The sequence below is a fragment of the Varroa jacobsoni genome, unplaced genomic scaffold (genome assembly GCF_002532875.2).
Source record: "Varroa jacobsoni isolate VJ856 unplaced genomic scaffold, vjacob_1.0 scaffold_306, whole genome shotgun sequence".
Classification (NCBI taxonomy): Eukaryota; Metazoa; Arthropoda; class Arachnida; order Mesostigmata; family Varroidae; genus Varroa; species Varroa jacobsoni.
The window spans coordinates 191,235-209,139 of NW_019213208.1; the positions used below are offsets into that span (position 1 = coordinate 191,235).

Here is a 17,905-nt window from a genome sequence, read left to right on the forward strand (position 1 = left end):
TGTTCATGAATACCTCAGGTACAGCTTACCTATCGTAGAAGTCAGACTGATGCCTTTTGTGAACCACAAAATCAATGAACTGAACCGGTATCGTGTGCAACTTAATTTTTCTAGAATCACGCAGCAGGTCGTTTTGGATTTCTTCTGGCGACATACTTGTTACTTTCGATGGAAAAATTGCTTACTCACCATCAGGAGAATGCAATCCTTGTGGGTAGAAGCCATATTTTTTCGAAGCACGAACGCATCGCTGAAGAAACTCATTTGGACGTTCTACAAACGATCGAACAGCTGCGGATAGCTGAAGTGTCTGAAGGAAGATCAGATGTTTTCCATCAAAAATGATGCTTCGGATTATAGTAGCCGACTGGTGTAGGGCTGGCTACTTGAGAATACAGGTGTATTTCGGCCGTTAAACAGTCTAAATTCGAATTTTTTGGACCACTACGTATAAAGGGTTACTGAATAGAAGTCTTTCATGTCAATCTCGAGTGGAGACTTCAAGAAGTCTCCGCAGTCGAGCGCCAAATTTGTGCTATCTATAGGACGTTCACGGACTCGCACCGGCATCGTGCAAACATTCCTTCAGTCAGTTATGTCAGATTAAAGCTACAGATTGTGCTTAGATTGAAGAATAACACTTGTAGTACATATAAAAATGTTTGTCGAGGGATTTTCTTATTCGAGAATCTCATTAGTCTCAATTTAGATGCCTTTGCTTACTAATCCAACGACGTAAGCGAGAAACAAGATTCTAGCAACAGTAGTCTGCTATTTATAACTCGCGCAATGATTAGTGATTAGAGCTAAAATATTGTAGAACAAACGATGTGTTTTATGCTTATATTATGTGCATTCGTCACAGTAAATGCTGCATTAATCGATCCAACTGAATGCCGCCGTGCTAATTGAAGCTATTCCATAAAACATCCTCAAGTTGACACTGCATACCCGTCGATCTGTGAAACTTTTTGCTAGTTAGAACTTAGAAACGTTGTGCACCTAAAGAATTTGAATGCATTCCGGAAGCTTCCAGAGGTAGCAATTTAAATAATACAAACACCTAAGCTACTATAAACGAAAAAACAGTTATTTAATCGTAGTAATTTTTATTGCAAGTGTAGAGTAATCTGCTGGAGTTATTTATGATTGTCTAGCATATCTACACGACTCTGTCGTCGCTTTTTTAGCTCGTTCTGAACATCTGCGATTAACGCATCCTCGTTTTCGTAGCCATACAATTTCTCCTCGAGCCGGCAGTGGGCAAGGTCTCGAGCCACAAGGACAACTGCCACCTGGGTTCGGTCGCGACTGTCCTTGAATATCAAAGACAGCTAAAGCAACGGCCAACAGGAAGTGAAACAACAGTAAAAAAACTTGAAAAGTTACAGTAGTAGTTATAGTAAAATAGTATGTAAAGCAATGGCAGTATCTAACCTAGAACTTGCAATAATTTATAGCATGGGTGACAAGGCTGAGATTATTGGGGCATACACGTTTGTACCTTCGAATATTCAAATGTCCTAAATATTTCTTTCAATACTTAGCTTTAACCTAGGTCGCCGCTCATCGCCGCTTCCACTGTTTTCAAACTCTTAGGGAAGTTTTCATTTGAGGTCTTACACATGTGCCAGTTCTGATTATAGCTAGCATCAAAATAGTGTTTTACCACGCCTGCAGTTATTATTATCTATCAAAGATAGAAGCTTCTCAGTCTTTGTAACGATAAGACGTGAAGGTCAACGTACGTGGTCCTCGGGTGAATCTGCGCCACACCAGTCTTTTAAAATGTCTTGCACCTCAGACATGTTCTCGTAGAATAGTCTACGACTATACTCCTTCTCTATGCAAAGTACCATCTACAAACAACGTGTTGAGGGCGTAAAAGGACATCACACAAAAAAATCTTTAGTGAATGCAGCAACTATACAGAAAAACAACTATTATTGATTTACTATGGGAAGCCTAGAGCCAGTTTTCTTCCAGATTCTTTGCTAAGTTTATCTGATAAATCCAGTACGTGTTGTACTTACTGGAGAACCTTCACGCTGTGGTGCTGCATAATTCAATGTTTTATTGTGCTCGAATTCACATGATAGGCCCGCAATCGAACACACATCACCTGATACCGCTAGCCTGCTGTACGTTTTCATAGCGGCCATAGTAATGCGTTGGCGAATTATCGTATCGTTACGCCTCATCCCACACATTGATGTACAATCGCCAAAACCAAGTTTTTCGACGCTCGTTTTTGACTCGAACTCCATCGCGCAGTAACGCATAAACAGCAGCACCTCTGAGCCCATCAGCCCATCGTAGTGCTATTGGCATACGGATACCGTTAGTCGACAATTGATTAAGTTAATTACACATGTTATCTTACAACTATGTGGACTTAGTTTTTCAATCAAAGTCAAATGCAATACAATAAAATCCGTTCGATTATCCCCACAAAAAAAGTTCATTAGGTTTTTAGTTCTAACACTTAGCTTACGATGTCGAGTCGTTATGGTATCTCATATGGAAAACAGTTAACAGTGCTGCTAATCATATGCAGCCCTGCGTACACTGTCATACTGAATATGACACAATCGTGTGCGCGTCCATTAGCAAAACAAATTAGAATAAACGCCGAAGGCCTGGAATCGTAGAGTCCTTCATTCCGTGTTTAGTGATGTTGTAATAATAGCGTTATTATATCTGCAATAACATGTTTAGGGGGATAGTCTTGTTTCAAAAAAAAAGTTCAAACATCCCTACACCACATTTAGCTCCACACTCACATAACGCCTGCATACCTCATCAAACATAGAGCTCCTCCTGCTAGCCAGATACAGGATTTTAAGACATTTGGCACAAATCAGGGGACAGTTCGGAGCATTGGCTTCATCGCGGATTCGGCGGTGAAGGTCTTCGATTTCGGCCCAGCTCACTAAGGTAATATAAACGTGCATAAAGGATCCTTGGTCCTGCAAATCCGGCGCCTCCCTTTGGATCTTTCTCACGATGGCATCAGTAATTTTGACTGTTATAGGGGAGTCAGGGATCGGGTCGAACGCTGATGGATACATGGCTCTAGTCATTTCGAGGCACCTCATAAGATAAGGCGAGAAAATCCACGGCAATCCTTTAAACTCTGTCTTTGGATCTGTTGGTTTTGGATTGTACACGACAGCATAACATGCTGATGCCAAATATAGTTGCGTTTCAGTCCTTTTTTCTTCATTGTCTCTGTCAGTATCAGAGAGAGCGTTCTCCACGCACTTGTCAAAATCTTCGGTCATTCGTCGGCACAAATATGACCGCTAGAGAAAGTGTCAATTAGTTAGGTATATTACATTCAACCACTGATAGCCAAAAACCACCGAAAGGTCATTTGTCTAAAACTTATTTGCTCGTTGCGATGTCAATGCACTTAGTCAAATTATATGAGTTAGTTCTACAATCATGTAATACTTTTGCCTGGAAGCTTGAAAATAATATAGCTAAAAGAGGGACATGCACTCTATTTTAGGCAAGACAACGGGAACACTGAAAAATATCTGGGTGCTCCCGAAAGCAAACCAGACTGACCTTATATCTCGCAAATTTGTATTACGGTTCATAGAATACTTATTATTCAATACACACACTACCTTTGTGCAAGGCGAAGCAGAGTTATCAATTCTGAATGCCGCCAAATTTGAAACTAGGCTTACTTAGGCCTCCTTACATCGCCTATAGTTTCGTCTTATATGAAAGAAACCTAAAGCGCCTTTTGTATATAGCTGCCGAATAGACCGGAGCAACAAGCGAAGAAAATAAATATTAGAGGTAAATAAGCACCCATAAAAAATCGTGCCATTCTGCTGAAATGCAAACCTGTGCCGCAAGCTGTTCTTGCCGTTCTTCAACCTCGTGGAAGTTTTTACTTTGATACTTATCAAAGTGAGTGATGAGCCCAGTCATCAATTCAGGTTCTGAGACAATGCCAGCTTGTTCAAGAACTTTACGCAGCCGCTGATCGTACAGCATGACGAGTCGCCTGGCGGGTTCAGCCATCTTATCCCATCCGGGTAACAGAAAAAGCTCGTTCACATATTTATCATCACTTCCCATAGACGAGAGGTTGAAAGAGCCTTCCAGAACGCGACATGAACGGAATAAGTGTCCAAGGGCTCGATTAGATCTGTAGAAAAACGTCAAAGCCGAGAATAGAAGTTTAAGATTATACGAATATCTACATGCACAGGAATAGCAGGAATTTTAACATGATGTATTGTTTAAAGGGCAAACATCTGCTTCTTGTAAAACATGCTACCTAGAAGATGGACATAAAAAGGCATAATTTCCCACTTACCTGTACGTCTTTTTATGACTTTGTTTTTCCATGAAGTCAGGATAACGTTTCACAAAGTCTGACACTCCGCAATTATCTTTATGTCCGGTTTTTGCGAAATCTAGGCAAGTACTTAGCTTGCGAGCTAGTCTATCACACTTTTCGGAAAATATTCCTGCAAAAGTTTGACTAATATTTGTTAGATGTTTTGACTACTGGTCTAGTGTAATGAAACATACGGTCTAAGCTTGTTTGGATTACTTAATTCTTTACATGCTACGTATAATTTTTAGCGTATATATTTTATCTTTAAAAAATTATCAAAATTTGTGGAAGCTGCACAGTAAGCCTCATTGAGTGCGTAATACTTATCATTTAGAGAGTGGATCTTGACTACTTACCCTCAGGTTCCTGATCAGCACTAGCTAGATGAGCATTGCTAACTCGACCGACCTGATCGGTCATGATATAGTCACAAAAGAACTCATAGTAATCTTTTAAACTAATATTGTTTTTTTCTTTAGGGGGTTCATCAGAGAAGTTCATTGCGGGATGGTTATATAGCACTGCCCGACGGGATGTGCTTGGATTCTCCTCAGCACCGTTGCGACGATTTTTGCACTCCTCACACTGACACTTCACGTTGAAACCAATAACAAAAAGAGAGCACACTAAGTATCAACTACTTCGATCTAAAATGAGAAATGAAAAGAACCCTACATCTTACTCGGCAAAAACGAAGAAATTATTCCTATATGGTATATGTAGAAACTAACTGTCCGTTTTTCGCGTGAAACTTAGAAACAAAAAGGGAAGAAGTTACTTGTTACTGTGAGGCCCCAAGCGCTTCATTGATTCTCATCTATAGTCAATCAGATGAGTGCTAACTCTATAATAGATCATCTGCCATATGCTGTGTTATCTGCGAATCTCATGGAGGTTACCATTATTTATGAAAAATACTTGCCTTGAAAAAGAAACGTTCGTCCCAAATAACCGCGTACTCGTCACCGTCCAGATCGCTACCAGCCATTTCGTTCGAATGAGGGCGAGGCCCTTTAGCTGGAAACACTATTACGTCCTTTAGGTGGGCCAGTTGAGGCACGTCTATTGCGGTGAACATTCGCACGTCACCAGGAGCAACACACGGACATTTTGTCACCACAACTGGACCTTTGTACAGTCAAAGAACAACACCAATAACACAAAGTGAAAACAGCTATGCGCTAAAGATATTTTCTATATCGAAACAACAAATAAAATGATACTTTACTACAACGATACTTTATAGTCCTTACAAGGACAAATGGATAAGCATCTTGTGTAAACCTGAACCGAGCTCTCTACAGTAGTGGAATGTCAGTCGCTTATTAACCCCGTTTACCTGTTAGAACCTTTGTTGTGCCTTTTAATTTTGTTTCGGAATGTTCGTCGTCCTCTGCCACATTGTCCCTATTTCTTTTCGATGGATTGGCGCCTCTTTTGGTTATTCTATTATAATAATCCTCGTCCGAAACGTCTTCACGTACCGTATACTGGACATACACCTCTCCATATTCGAGAGTTCCTGTTTCATCCATTACGCCGAGCAAATTACGTCCTAACGTCCACGGAATAGCGATTCGTGATTTGCTCCGTAAATTTGCTACATTGTCATAATTAGAGTCGGAAGATGATTAATAACGAGCGAGAACAAGCATCAAAGAGTATTACCTAACATTTTGTGTAACATAAACAAAGTGTCCTGGTTACATCATTCGTAACAATTGAAATATAGAAGCAAGGCTTATTATTCGCTCGTTGACCAAATGGCTGCCTATTCGTTGACCGTAGAATGTAAGTATCTCTATAATTTACTAACACTTCTGCTATTAAATGCTTGTTAATGTAGGCATCGTTGTTAGCGTCTGCATGCTAATTTGCTGTAGTGAACTGAATCGTTCTACACGCAACTTGGTTGGTGGTATCTGTCGCAACTGTTTCTTTTATTATTCCTGAATTAGTAGTCTTATTGACCGTTATTTAGCAAAGCACAATAAAGGTATGAATATACATAAGGCCGGTGTGACCATTTATATTCTAGCCATTTCGAATATTTTCACGTTATGAATTCAATTTTTGTGGTTACTAAATGCTTGCCTTGAGAAATAGTCCTGCCTGATCTAAAACTAATATTCCAAAAAACTGTGACTCAAAAAAAAAGCAAAAAGTTCAGATGTTACTGCTTACATAAAATGCTATTGTACAACGTAAGCAGCATTGACCGGAAATATGGATCCCTGATGATCGACATATGGTTATCTCGAAAGTCGCGGAAGTTTAACGCAAATGCGTCCTCTTGATCGTCTCTTATATATGACTGGAGCCGTGCAGCTGCGGCTGACTCCATCAAAAGCGCATCCGTGAAGTCCAGAATATTGCGTTCCTGCATACACAATAACCATACAAAAACATAGTTTGGGACATCTCCATTTATCTCCTATTATTGTTTACGTTTGCCATCGCTCGAGCCGTAACGCTAGCCAGCTCTAGGGTTGTGTTGGCAATATTCTTTTCTGTCCTGTATATGCATTTTGTTGTAGCTACTTATTTTGCGTTAAAAGTAACTTGATGCGTAGATAATAGTAACCAAGGACAGTGTTGTTATTGCGTTTCTATAGAAAATAGAATGCCTTCTTCGAAATCTATAGACCTCAAAATCTGCATCGTCAAGTACTATGAAGTGCATTAATTGATTAGATCGCTGCGTGCGTTCATTTATTTCTAATAATTTAATACAATCCGATATTTTTAGTACTCCCTCACACCCCTAGTCGTTTCGACTGTTAACAGAGTATTTATACGAATATATGCTAGCCGGTAAGACCGTGGACTTCGAGAAACCAATCGATGAATGTTGGATTTACCTCCTCAGAAGGGCTATTAAGTAGCCTCTGTCTTTTGAAACAGAGGTCTCGTCCGTATACGATCAATGTTTGTTACATCTTTTGTTATATATTGTACCTTGCCAGCACGATACGACTTTGCGCTTTGTGCCGAAGCACTTATGAATTCCTCTTTCCCATATTATATCTCATTTTTGCGTTACGCATCTGACGTATACCTAATGCTAAGATACGAATTTCGTATCTTAGCATTAGGTATACGTCAGGTAGCTTTTTTTAGAAGATGAAGATATGAATACATACAGAAGCTAAGATGATAAAGCTGCGGTCATGATTATGCAATCTCGTACTTCAATACACATAATATTAACTTTATTTAATAAAATTGTTGTTGATTACTTTATTTAATAAAGTAATCAACAACAATGACAACCAGACTCAAGAGAGCGCACACATGTTATTTCTACATACCTGATAGTGCAAGAATACGTTAGTTTTAACACCCATCTGTTCGAGGATTGTAATTATCTGACGATTCAAGGTGACGTTCCCTGAAAAAAAATGTTAAACGATTTTCAAAAGGTATGGCGGACCTAAAGTTCCGGTAACCCAGCAGTAGCTGCTATATTTGCTATATCGCGTTTTAGCACTTCTTGTTTTTGCTGTATGATCTCTTACGAATAGTTGCTTTTCAGCGTAATGACGAGTATTTACAACAGTAACTTGCACTCGGTTGGTACTATTTTGCAATATAAAATCCCTTCGTCCCACGCTAGCCAAGCCAAGGGCGAACATCGAGGTGGTCAGAATAATAAAGGACATTTAGGCCTTTGAATTTTAATATTAAAGTTTCGAAATGTAATAGTTTCGAATGGGAAACTATTTGTTCATCGCATCAGTCGGAAACTTTGAAGACTAAACTATTTAACCGACCTGGCAGAAAAATGAATGGTCGTTTTTTCTTGCAGGCAGGCAGGCACAAAGCAAAGGAAAATGGACTTACGCTCTTCAGAAACCTTAATAACTTCAAACGAATCAGAAGTATCACATTCAAATTTGACCATCGATTTTCGAAGAACAAGCCGGCGACCCTTCAGGTTCGGGTCCACAGCAACCATTCCCTTGGCCCCACGGTATCGAATCTAATAGCGGTCAACGAGCAAATATAAATATTAGTTATATTGTGGGATAACACATGTGTGCTTGACGAGACAAATTTCAGATTTATTTTTGCATATTGATTCGTAATATACTACTTAACTAAATGTCGTTTTGTTTATATTATGATTTTGTTTTTTCGTAGCTTTAATCTAGCAAGCTTCGTGAGTACAAGCTCACTTGTCTCGACAAATCGATATGGATCTAACAGATATTGACTAAGCGCGAAGTGCACAACTTTACAATGATACATTTTATACTTGTTGGACAAACCTGAAAAGCGCAAGGTATTTTATTTTTAAGTGTGTCCTTAAGAGCATTACAGACATCGTCTCTTAGCTCGGGTGAAATTTTCCCAACTCCGTCGCTGAATGTATATGGCTTACGGCTCGATTCATGCATTCCTCCTGCAACCACCCATAATTATATTCGCTTCTTTATATATTTTTTTATCACAATTAGGGTTCGTATCCTTATTTCTTTGATTTAAAAATCCTGTTATTGACAAATGGACCAGAGAAGATCGCAAGGACACTGTGATAGTAAAAGGACAAAAGGAGCGCTAGATTGCTTATGTAAGGCTACTAATTAGTCTCAATTAATTTGTCCTGACATATTGATTTATTTTCATATAACTCAATTTGATTTTGGTGAGACATTCGTTAGATTTTGGCAAAACCGATTCCATAACCTAAGATAAAGTTCAACGAAATGTAACAAAATGTACCTTTAATGTCGTCTATGATTTCCAGTTCGTCGTTAGAAACCTTAACTGTTTCTGTTGTACTTGAAAAGCATTGGCCTTCGCGAGCCATCTTCTTTCCAACATATTTGATGTTATCAAAATTTCCCATCGATTTACGAATCGTATGTGCTGTTCGACCCTTGGATAAGAAAAAAATAATCATTTAGGCGCTAACCTATTTACCTAAGTTCAGACAACACATCTTAACCTTTCGGTCGCGGTTACAATTAATAGCAACTATTTAGTCTAAAAACCAATTAAAAGTTTTTCCACTTGAACGATATTTTCATTATATAGATATAAGATTTTATTCTTCTTTCTCATTGGCCTCTAATATGGCAACTATGACAAAATATTTTACGTCTCTACGATGTAAGTTTACGATTAACTGTTAATTGATTTCAACGCAGCGACCTGGAGTCCCTTAAGTCTAACAAATGCCAAGCAGTTGCAAAATCCACATATATATATATATATAAACAACTGTTATTTAGTTGCCCTTTTATAGTAAAGTAAAATTGACTTCATGATAATTATGGTGTTTTTGAAGATTCTCGTTGAATTATATACTTCGCTGTCTTCCGAGTACATCCAACAACCGTGCTCTCTGAGCTGCGATGAAGAGGCCGCCAGGTACTCGTAAGTGCGCCCTACGAGTCTAACGCCCTCCTCCAAGAAGAAGTATACCGTCTGCCTGAGGAACTCTCTGCCGAAAGGCCCAACACAACCGTGCGTTAAGGGACATTGATCGTCATCGAGGAACGCCACTCTCAACATCCTGTCAGGATCGACTTCCCTCAAGATGCGGTTGTCACCATGCTCGGCAGGAGGGCGAAGTATTGTCCTTGATGGAGTAACGTAGACCCTGTTAAAGTGAGTTAAACCTTTGAGTATCACGTTTAAAATCATGTGAATATTATGTTATCCCATCGTGGACATATTGAATAAACATCTACCGATCTTGTGATATCTTAGCAAGGCTCTTATATAAGCAGATCCCATCAGTACGAAAGCTTTCTCATTCTTTTTTAATTAAGAATCAGGTATTGAATAATCAACCAGTGTTTATCATCTCGAAATAAAACATTGCTGTAACTACCGTTTAAATGAATTTAGTGCACTAAGCGACGTCTCCAATATATTTGAAGTATCATGAAATTTAAATAAGTTGTAAAGGAAGGCTTACCAATAGCCTAAGTCGAGACCAGTTAAGAAAGCGAATCAGTAAGTGTGTTTGAAATAAGATTCAGGGACCAATATAGCTGGTGCAATGGCAGGACAGAGGCCGTAATTCCTCTTACAAGCATTTGGGCATAATGTAAGTAGCATTGAACGCACTTGCTGCAGGTTCCATCAAACTGTATAATGCATTTTGATTCGCCGCTCCGTATCATTCTATTGCTTGCTGATGTACAGTTCTCATATAAAGCAATATCCTTAAAACTTAGTTAGTGCCTTATTCTAATTTTTTACTCCTGTAACAATAATAACTGATATTTTCGCACGAGAGTATGTTATAGTTTGTCGCACTTATTAAAGACTACTATTAGATGAAGAGAAAATACTTCGTAAGCATAAGGAGGGCGCGTAAAACCTAATGCACTTGTAAACCCATTTAATGCACTTTGCAGAAAAATGCGTACAAAAGGCGCATTTTTGGTCGAAAAGCGTACTTTTATAGTACTTACTTGTATACAACCCGCATGCCTTTTACGAGCGGCTCGTCCTTTACATGGTCAATCCCTTTCTCTTTCTCCAGGCGATCCTGCCTGTGAAGCTTGTTCAGCACATCATTTACTGCCCGGCGATATATTATCACGTTACCCTCATCTATAGCCTGCGTTATTTCGAACATTGCTCTCTCAAACATTTTTCCATCTTTGTGTGCTTGCGCTTCTAGCTGAGAGCAAAACTCCTTCATCTCATCACTGCAGTACGACAGAGGAAAAATAACAAAGACAAAAATTGCATTTATTCATAGTTTTCACTTTGACAGGAAGCACGTGTTTTATGATGATAGATTCCCAATTGCATAGGTAACTTAACATTGATCAGGGCATAGTACGACCAATAAGATCAATATAAAAAACAAACGCTCACTTGCTCATGATCGCCATCTGACGGCAAAGATCAAGTGAGATAAGTCTACAGGAATCAATCGCGTATGCTGCACGAAATGGAATACGCGGGTATAGATCATCAGTCAAATGCCCCCGAACCTGAAAGCGATCCTAGATTTATTAACCGTGTTTAATTATTCACTATTTCTTAATCGCCTATTTCACGCTTTACTAATGATTTTTCGCGGAGAAACATTTTGATACAAATTAATGTATACACAAGCGCTAAGATTTCCGTAAGACTAAACAAATCCGCACGTACCGAGACACAGTGCCATCTTCTTACTGTGATATATGGTGGATAATGTAATGTAAGACACTTAAGCGTCACCCAAGGCGCAATCAAACTTATCAAAGCAGGAATCACAGAGCTGCAATATTCTTCTTGATATTACAGTATCGCTGTTCAGCCCACGTTTGCGAATTGCATAAATATAGAGAGAGTCATAATACTAGAACAACATAGTATTATCACGATTTCCAGATACGTTTCAGTAAAAATCTATATGAATTGAACTAAATTAATCCGGCACATCTTGCAGAAGTGTAATCGGCAATATTTAGCCATTTCTTTAAATATGATTAACAATTTGGTAACGATCTAGTTAAAGATCGAAGCCTCTAACTTACGACAAAGTTTCGCCCATCCAGCCAAAAAAATAAAATTTTATTTAGAAAAACACATTAAGTTCGAAATGATCTCCCATACTGCAGCTGCTTGTAAAGGGGAGTTACGATTAATTATCTTATCGGGATCTTAGCGGGAAAATCCGATGTCGAATAAAATCGGATTACCTTTGTTGTGGTACGTAAGTTTTAGGAACACACGCATTAAATGAGGCCACGTAACGCTAAGCACAAACATTTAAAACATAAGGTTTTGAGAAGAAGGAATTATTGCATTGATTAGTTAAATTCTCACGGTATAATTGCGTTATTAATAATAAGAGAAAGAATAATTTCAGACACGCAACAAAGCGACAATGTTTGTGTACGCCAGGATTCGAACTCAGACCGGCACATGCTCGCAAATTTAGCAGGCACACACACTACCCACTGCGCTGTCACAGAATGATGCACAACATAGTTTGTACCCGTCAATCCTGATTTACTTTCAATTCTAGGATACGATTGGCATAGAAGTGAGTATACACAAAGCAGAAATAAATTTATTTAGGTTACTAACCGCTTTAATCTTATCGTTATGTGGGCGTTTAATACTGTTTACTTTAGCCACGAAATTCGTCGTTCTGTGGAGCCGGCTAAATAACCGATGCAACAAGCTCAATTGTTGGTCTGGGAGCCGCAACTTCAGAACGTTAGCACCACCTGAAAGAATGAAACTTGTACAATATGATTACAAAAAAAAAATAGGGGACCCTAAAGTGTGAATTTCAGAGTAACAAATATATATTGATACAATCTAAAACAAATAGTGTCGATTTTCTCATCATAAAATGATAATTCGACGGTAATCTTATCTACAATAAAAAGCACATCATTAGATGCAATTGCTATTAAATCCGTTTTTAAAATGCCATAAGTATCAATAACAATGATTATTATTAATACAGACTATTAAAAACGTATTGCAAAAGTATTTAGCGATGCGCTTCACTCTACGTCCACTAGGTGCTAGAAATTAGTTACAGTAGGTACTATTAGAATATATCGCTTCGAAATACACCTACGGCCATACCATGGCATTGCATTGTCGGGAGAAAGCAGCATATTAGCATAACAGCTTTCAGATCAAATTCACAAGTTCCTAAAATCAATAATAAAAGTAGCAAATGATAATAATAACAAAAGTAGATGTACTAGTCATTTTCAGTTTTTGATAAGTTTACCTCGTAAGCATCCACTTCTCTAGCACCTAGAATTAATTACCAAGTCTACGCAGATTTGTAAATCCCATACTGCAGTTCCTATTCTTGCATCCCATATTATTGGTACGATACACTGATCGTGGGTCCCGTTCTCCATCATAAATGAAAAGAGCACCAGGATTAGTAATTCTCATATAAATTTCGGTAGTATCTTGCAATTCGACGATGACGCGCGCAATTGATTTATATTTTATTTCCAATCGATATTTCCTAAATTGATCCAGGTTTTCTTCGCAGGAATGTTTGTGCGTTATGGCCAAGTTCAACTGTGAATGCGTATGATCGAACGTCGCCTATAGTACAACAATAAACAACCAAAATAAAAGTTACACGCTTTTCATCTAATAAAAAAAATGGCATTTGAATTGTATTTGTGAGAGCTATTAAAAGCACCATCTGTTATTCATATATCGAATGCAGGTTTTGATAATCCTAGCGTGAAAATGATTGTTTATATATATGGATGCTACCTTACTTACACAATGCTTGTTCTAGTGATGGTGGTTTTCAATTATGTAATTACCAATATTTTCATTTATATTTTTTTCATTTCATAATAGATTCAAATATTTGTATAGAAAATTATTTACCTCTAGTTTAACGATGTTCTCGGGGATATATATCGTGCTACGTTTTGCTTTCACTGTGTATTCCGGACAAAAGGTCGAAAGGCCATCGATAATGCCAAATTGTGCCTTTTCAATATTTAAAGTCGTCCGTGTACGCCACTCAATTTTTCCATCGAAAATTGAAATGTCGCTTCCCCGATTGATCCAAGCCTCTATTGGAGGATCTTTGCACCATTCTGTGTACAAGCAGGGCAATGTATCTTCCATGTCCGTCTCAGAGGTAAATTCGAAGATCGCTTCAACGAACGGAACTTCATAAAGGAGTTTACTTTGCTTGCGACGCGTCAAACTACTCGAGATCCCACTATGAAGGTAGCGAAATTGCACAAATCGATACTGCGTCACATACTTCCACTGAGATTCAAGAAACCGTTCAACCTCCTTAACCTTAGCATTATATTCCGCATGTTGTTCTTCCACAGTACCATCGGTCGAGCAAGGAAAACTTACAACAAAAAGCGACTGCATCTTTCGTGTACGTCCACCTGCGGCAATATGATACCCAGAAACATCGTTAATGCTAAAACTTAAACAAAGTTTCGAATGTTTACTTCAAAGTTTTATAGTGTTATATATTGGTTTCTTACAGTGAGCGGGTCGTCTACGCTATCGATTGTGCTCCAAGTATTGTTTTCAGCCTTAACAAAAAGAACGAGAACAATGAATAACAACAGCGCTAACAATAATACCAACTGGATCAGCAGCATCCACATACCTACAACAAGCGCACTGGCATTCCATACCATTGGTGAAGACAGCTTTTCTAAACGCAACCTTACCCAAAACGACTTCCTTTACTTTTTGTTTTTGCGTGCGACCTACGCATTTAGCCACAAATCGTTCTTTAGACGCAAGTGGCACTCTGTTGACTTGTCTTGGAGAAATAGAAGATCTGTTTGTGATGAATTCGCTTTGCACCGATAAAAGCATTACATCGTCATTATGGACGATCTTCATTTAAAAGGCGGCTGCAAACTCGAACATTATAATTTGACCGATTATGTTTTTTATAAATCACTGACACTCGCATTAGTACTAAGATTGTGAGGCTGGTTTCGCAGGTACTTCATTGTCGAGATACGCGTTTATAGAATTAAAAGTTTACGCCTCTTCAATATCTCGAAAGCAGAGAGTTTAAGAAAAATAATTAAATTCAAGATTTTTATATTTATGAAGGTCACCTATCGATATCAATATATTTTCAGGTGTTTTCAGAATATTTATCAAAATAAGAAACCAGATGTGGCTTTAGAAATACAGTGGTAGTGCTTGATTAATGAGCAATCCATAAAAAATAAAGCAATAAAAAATGCATATTATAAGCTGTGAAAAGGCACCTGTGTGTGGACAAAGTTCTAAACTTTTCCCATGTCTTACCTAGTTTAACCTGATTATCGAAGCCAAAGGGACAAATTGGCTAAAACTGCCGATTCACAACGCGTAATGCGCTTCAATAAAAAAAAAAACTGTTTGTATTCAGCCATAGCTATCGGCTCATTACTCTATTATACATTTTAGCCCTAGTTCCTTATTGAGTTACCCATCACGCGAGCCAGGATACATGCTTGGAATTGCTCTAGGAGTGTTCGATGTCACGCTTCCAGTATATCGTTAGTGGCCAACGGCAGGTTTCTGGTAAAATGTTTGGTCAAGTAGAGGCGTACTCGGAGAGAAAAGCAGGAGAAGCAACGATGCCGGCCATGACTAATACGATTATGCAATGTTCCCACTCGCATGCCTTATCAATCTCGCTAGATCCCAAAAAAGATGGCACTCGCTCTTGCTTGTTATTTTTTCGTCGCCGTCCATCAGACTGGACTGCAATCGTACGCTTCTACGAATGAAATACTCTACAATTAATTATATCCACTAATCTTTGTTTTTAGCCATCATCAAGTAAGGCATCAACATTTGGGGTCGACCATAACGTAATGAATCCATTTGTGAAATCAAGTAAGGTTGGTTAAAAATATATTAATTAAATGAAAATAATTTTAATTTGTAATAAGCAGTTCATTCAATTACAATTAAAACGTGTAATTAGCCGCAGCACGTAATTTAAAAATTTTTCAATTCGATGCTATTATATTATGAAACTTACTTTTACCCTGTTGAGCCAAATTGGCAAATGCTCGATATTAACGCAACTAATTATATAGACAGTATCCTTATAGTAAAATGCAAAAAGTAAATACCAAGAATGGAAGTACTTAATTGTAACTTTTTTTCTATCTGATTTGCATTTAATCAGCGTAACCTCGCTTTTCCTTAAAAACTTTATATTATCAATTCTGATTTCACAAATGTAAGTCATAGGCATCTTATATAATTTTTTTGTGAATTTCTACAAAATACTTATATAATCACGATAGCACGATCAAAGCACGGCTTCATTCATAAGTGAATTTGCTACTGATAAAGCAAAACAGTTAAACATCAGTGGATTTCTGTCTTCAAACTTCGAATTCTACAATTCACCCGTTGTGTCTTGCTCATATCATTTGGTTTGCATTACGTGACCGAACTGAAGATCTTACTAACCCAATAAAAACTAACAAAATTAACACGTTCAGAAATGACTGTTTATGGACACGGAGCGGAATGGTCCCTGTCCGAATAAGTAGGTTGGATGAGTTAGTGCCTGCGAACAACAGAAAGTGGGATTAGTAAAAACTCACTACAGGCGTTGCCCTTTCAAGTCTGCAATCACGTGCTTTCATTTGAAGCCTTGATTAAGTCAGTTAGGTAACCGTCAGTCTCAATTTCGTTTGCATAAAGATAATCATAATATAAACGTCTGTTAGATAGAATAGAAGTTTTAAACTATATAGATTTGTTTTAGAAAACTTCGAAAGGTTTTTAGGTGTCTGTCTTGGCATGTTTCGGAACTTAAACCAGCTTAGTAAGCGATCCTAGGCTTAGCAAGCAAATAGGTGAAAACTGCGTCAGCACGGGGATGCATTTATCAATACATCTGTATTAGAGCTTAGTGTAAAGAGGAAATACAGAAGGCAAAAAGCCTACATGTTTTTTTGGTTCCGTCAGTTAATTTGTAAATGGTGCATGTACACAATTGAACGAGGTACCAACTTGAAAACGGTGATGAAAACGCTACGAATGCAAGATAGATCTTATCATGCGAATCAAACAATTCAGTTGATATGAATTGTAAATCTTACCACAATCAGAAATATATAGTCGAAAAGGAGGTTGTCTAAACGTACAGTTTTCAACATTTTCACTTAAAAACAACACTTGTGAGCGAACAACACAAATAATCTTTACACAGCAGCTTTGAACTGGCGAAACGCTATTTAATCAATGGCTTTTACTTTAATCGGAAGCCATGTTGTAACTCTAGGAAGCCTACTGACATTAATCTGCGTTTCTCGGAAGGCATTCGTTAGATCTTCTAAAACATACCAAAAACATTTAGAGCGTACCCGGTAGGAAACACGATAACTCAAAAAGATCGCAAATTCCATTAACAAAACTCTGCCTAATTAAATTGATTCATAGTTAGCCCTAATCGCTTACTCTGAGCTGGCAACAATTTTCTCACAACTGCCTGATTTTTTTCAACTACTCACAATTGACCACGGGCGAGACTGACCAGTGTCTGACTGAGCGAGCTGCGCTGTTCACCTGATGAGGGCACTTCAACGTTGTCGATCTCTGCCTTTCTAGAAATGCAAGTTGTTCAGCACTGATGATTGTTCTGCCAGCCCTAATTCATACAAATGTATGCCATCAAACATGAAGAGACGTTTTGCGTTCCGTCAGCGGCTGCTGCCTAGATGCACTAACAGTTTGTTGGATTTAGGTTTCAAAAGAAAATTTCTCACAGAACATATGTGCGAAATCCTACCATAGATCACATATATCTACAAGTGTTTTAGTGCCATACCTGGATTAGTTTATTTCGCTCGGCTATATAAACGGCTTTCTTTACCAATTACAACTGCTTAAATAAACGTCGGCTTATTATTCGATTATTTTTAGTGTATATATGATAGTGTCTGAAGGTTATGCGCCCAATATAAGAGCAGATGTGTAAGATATGCATTAATCTGAGTAGTTTGTTCTCTACACGACATGAAATCATTTGCTCCAAAATTTCGAAATTGTTCCCCGTCGCTTCGAACGAATATCCCCAGAACA

General features: G+C 38.2%; 1 protein-coding gene across 5 annotated transcripts; it reads right to left on the reverse strand.

Annotated features, from left to right (window-relative positions):
- Positions 1-1,089: 1,089 nt before the first annotated feature.
- Positions 1,090-17,475, reverse strand: LOC111259205 (uncharacterized). 5 transcript variants are annotated; one of them, XM_022831029.2, is made up of 22 exons: positions 17,335-17,475; positions 16,286-16,385; positions 13,706-14,229; positions 13,117-13,408; positions 12,413-12,555; positions 11,207-11,325; positions 10,795-11,034; positions 9,677-9,971; positions 9,089-9,245; positions 8,635-8,768; positions 8,207-8,345; positions 7,675-7,754; positions 6,548-6,743; positions 5,703-5,963; positions 5,286-5,491; positions 4,720-4,954; positions 4,340-4,493; positions 3,862-4,168; positions 2,799-3,305; positions 2,034-2,321; positions 1,749-1,859; positions 1,090-1,334 (listed from the first exon to the last, which is right to left on the reverse strand). In XM_022831029.2, the coding sequence occupies exons 3-22, from the start codon at positions 14,210-14,212 to the stop codon at positions 1,140-1,142; spliced, it is 4,566 nt and encodes a 1,521-aa protein (XP_022686764.1). In that variant the 5' UTR covers positions 14,213-14,229; positions 16,286-16,385; positions 17,335-17,475; the 3' UTR covers positions 1,090-1,139. The 5 variants fall into 5 exon arrangements, with proteins under 5 accessions (XP_022686764.1, XP_022686761.1, XP_022686763.1 ...); XM_022831026.2 differs by lacking the exons at positions 16,286-16,385; positions 17,335-17,475 and adding an exon at positions 14,524-14,784; XM_022831028.1 differs by lacking the exons at positions 16,286-16,385; positions 17,335-17,475 and adding an exon at positions 14,460-14,505.
- Positions 17,476-17,905: the final 430 nt, after the last annotated feature.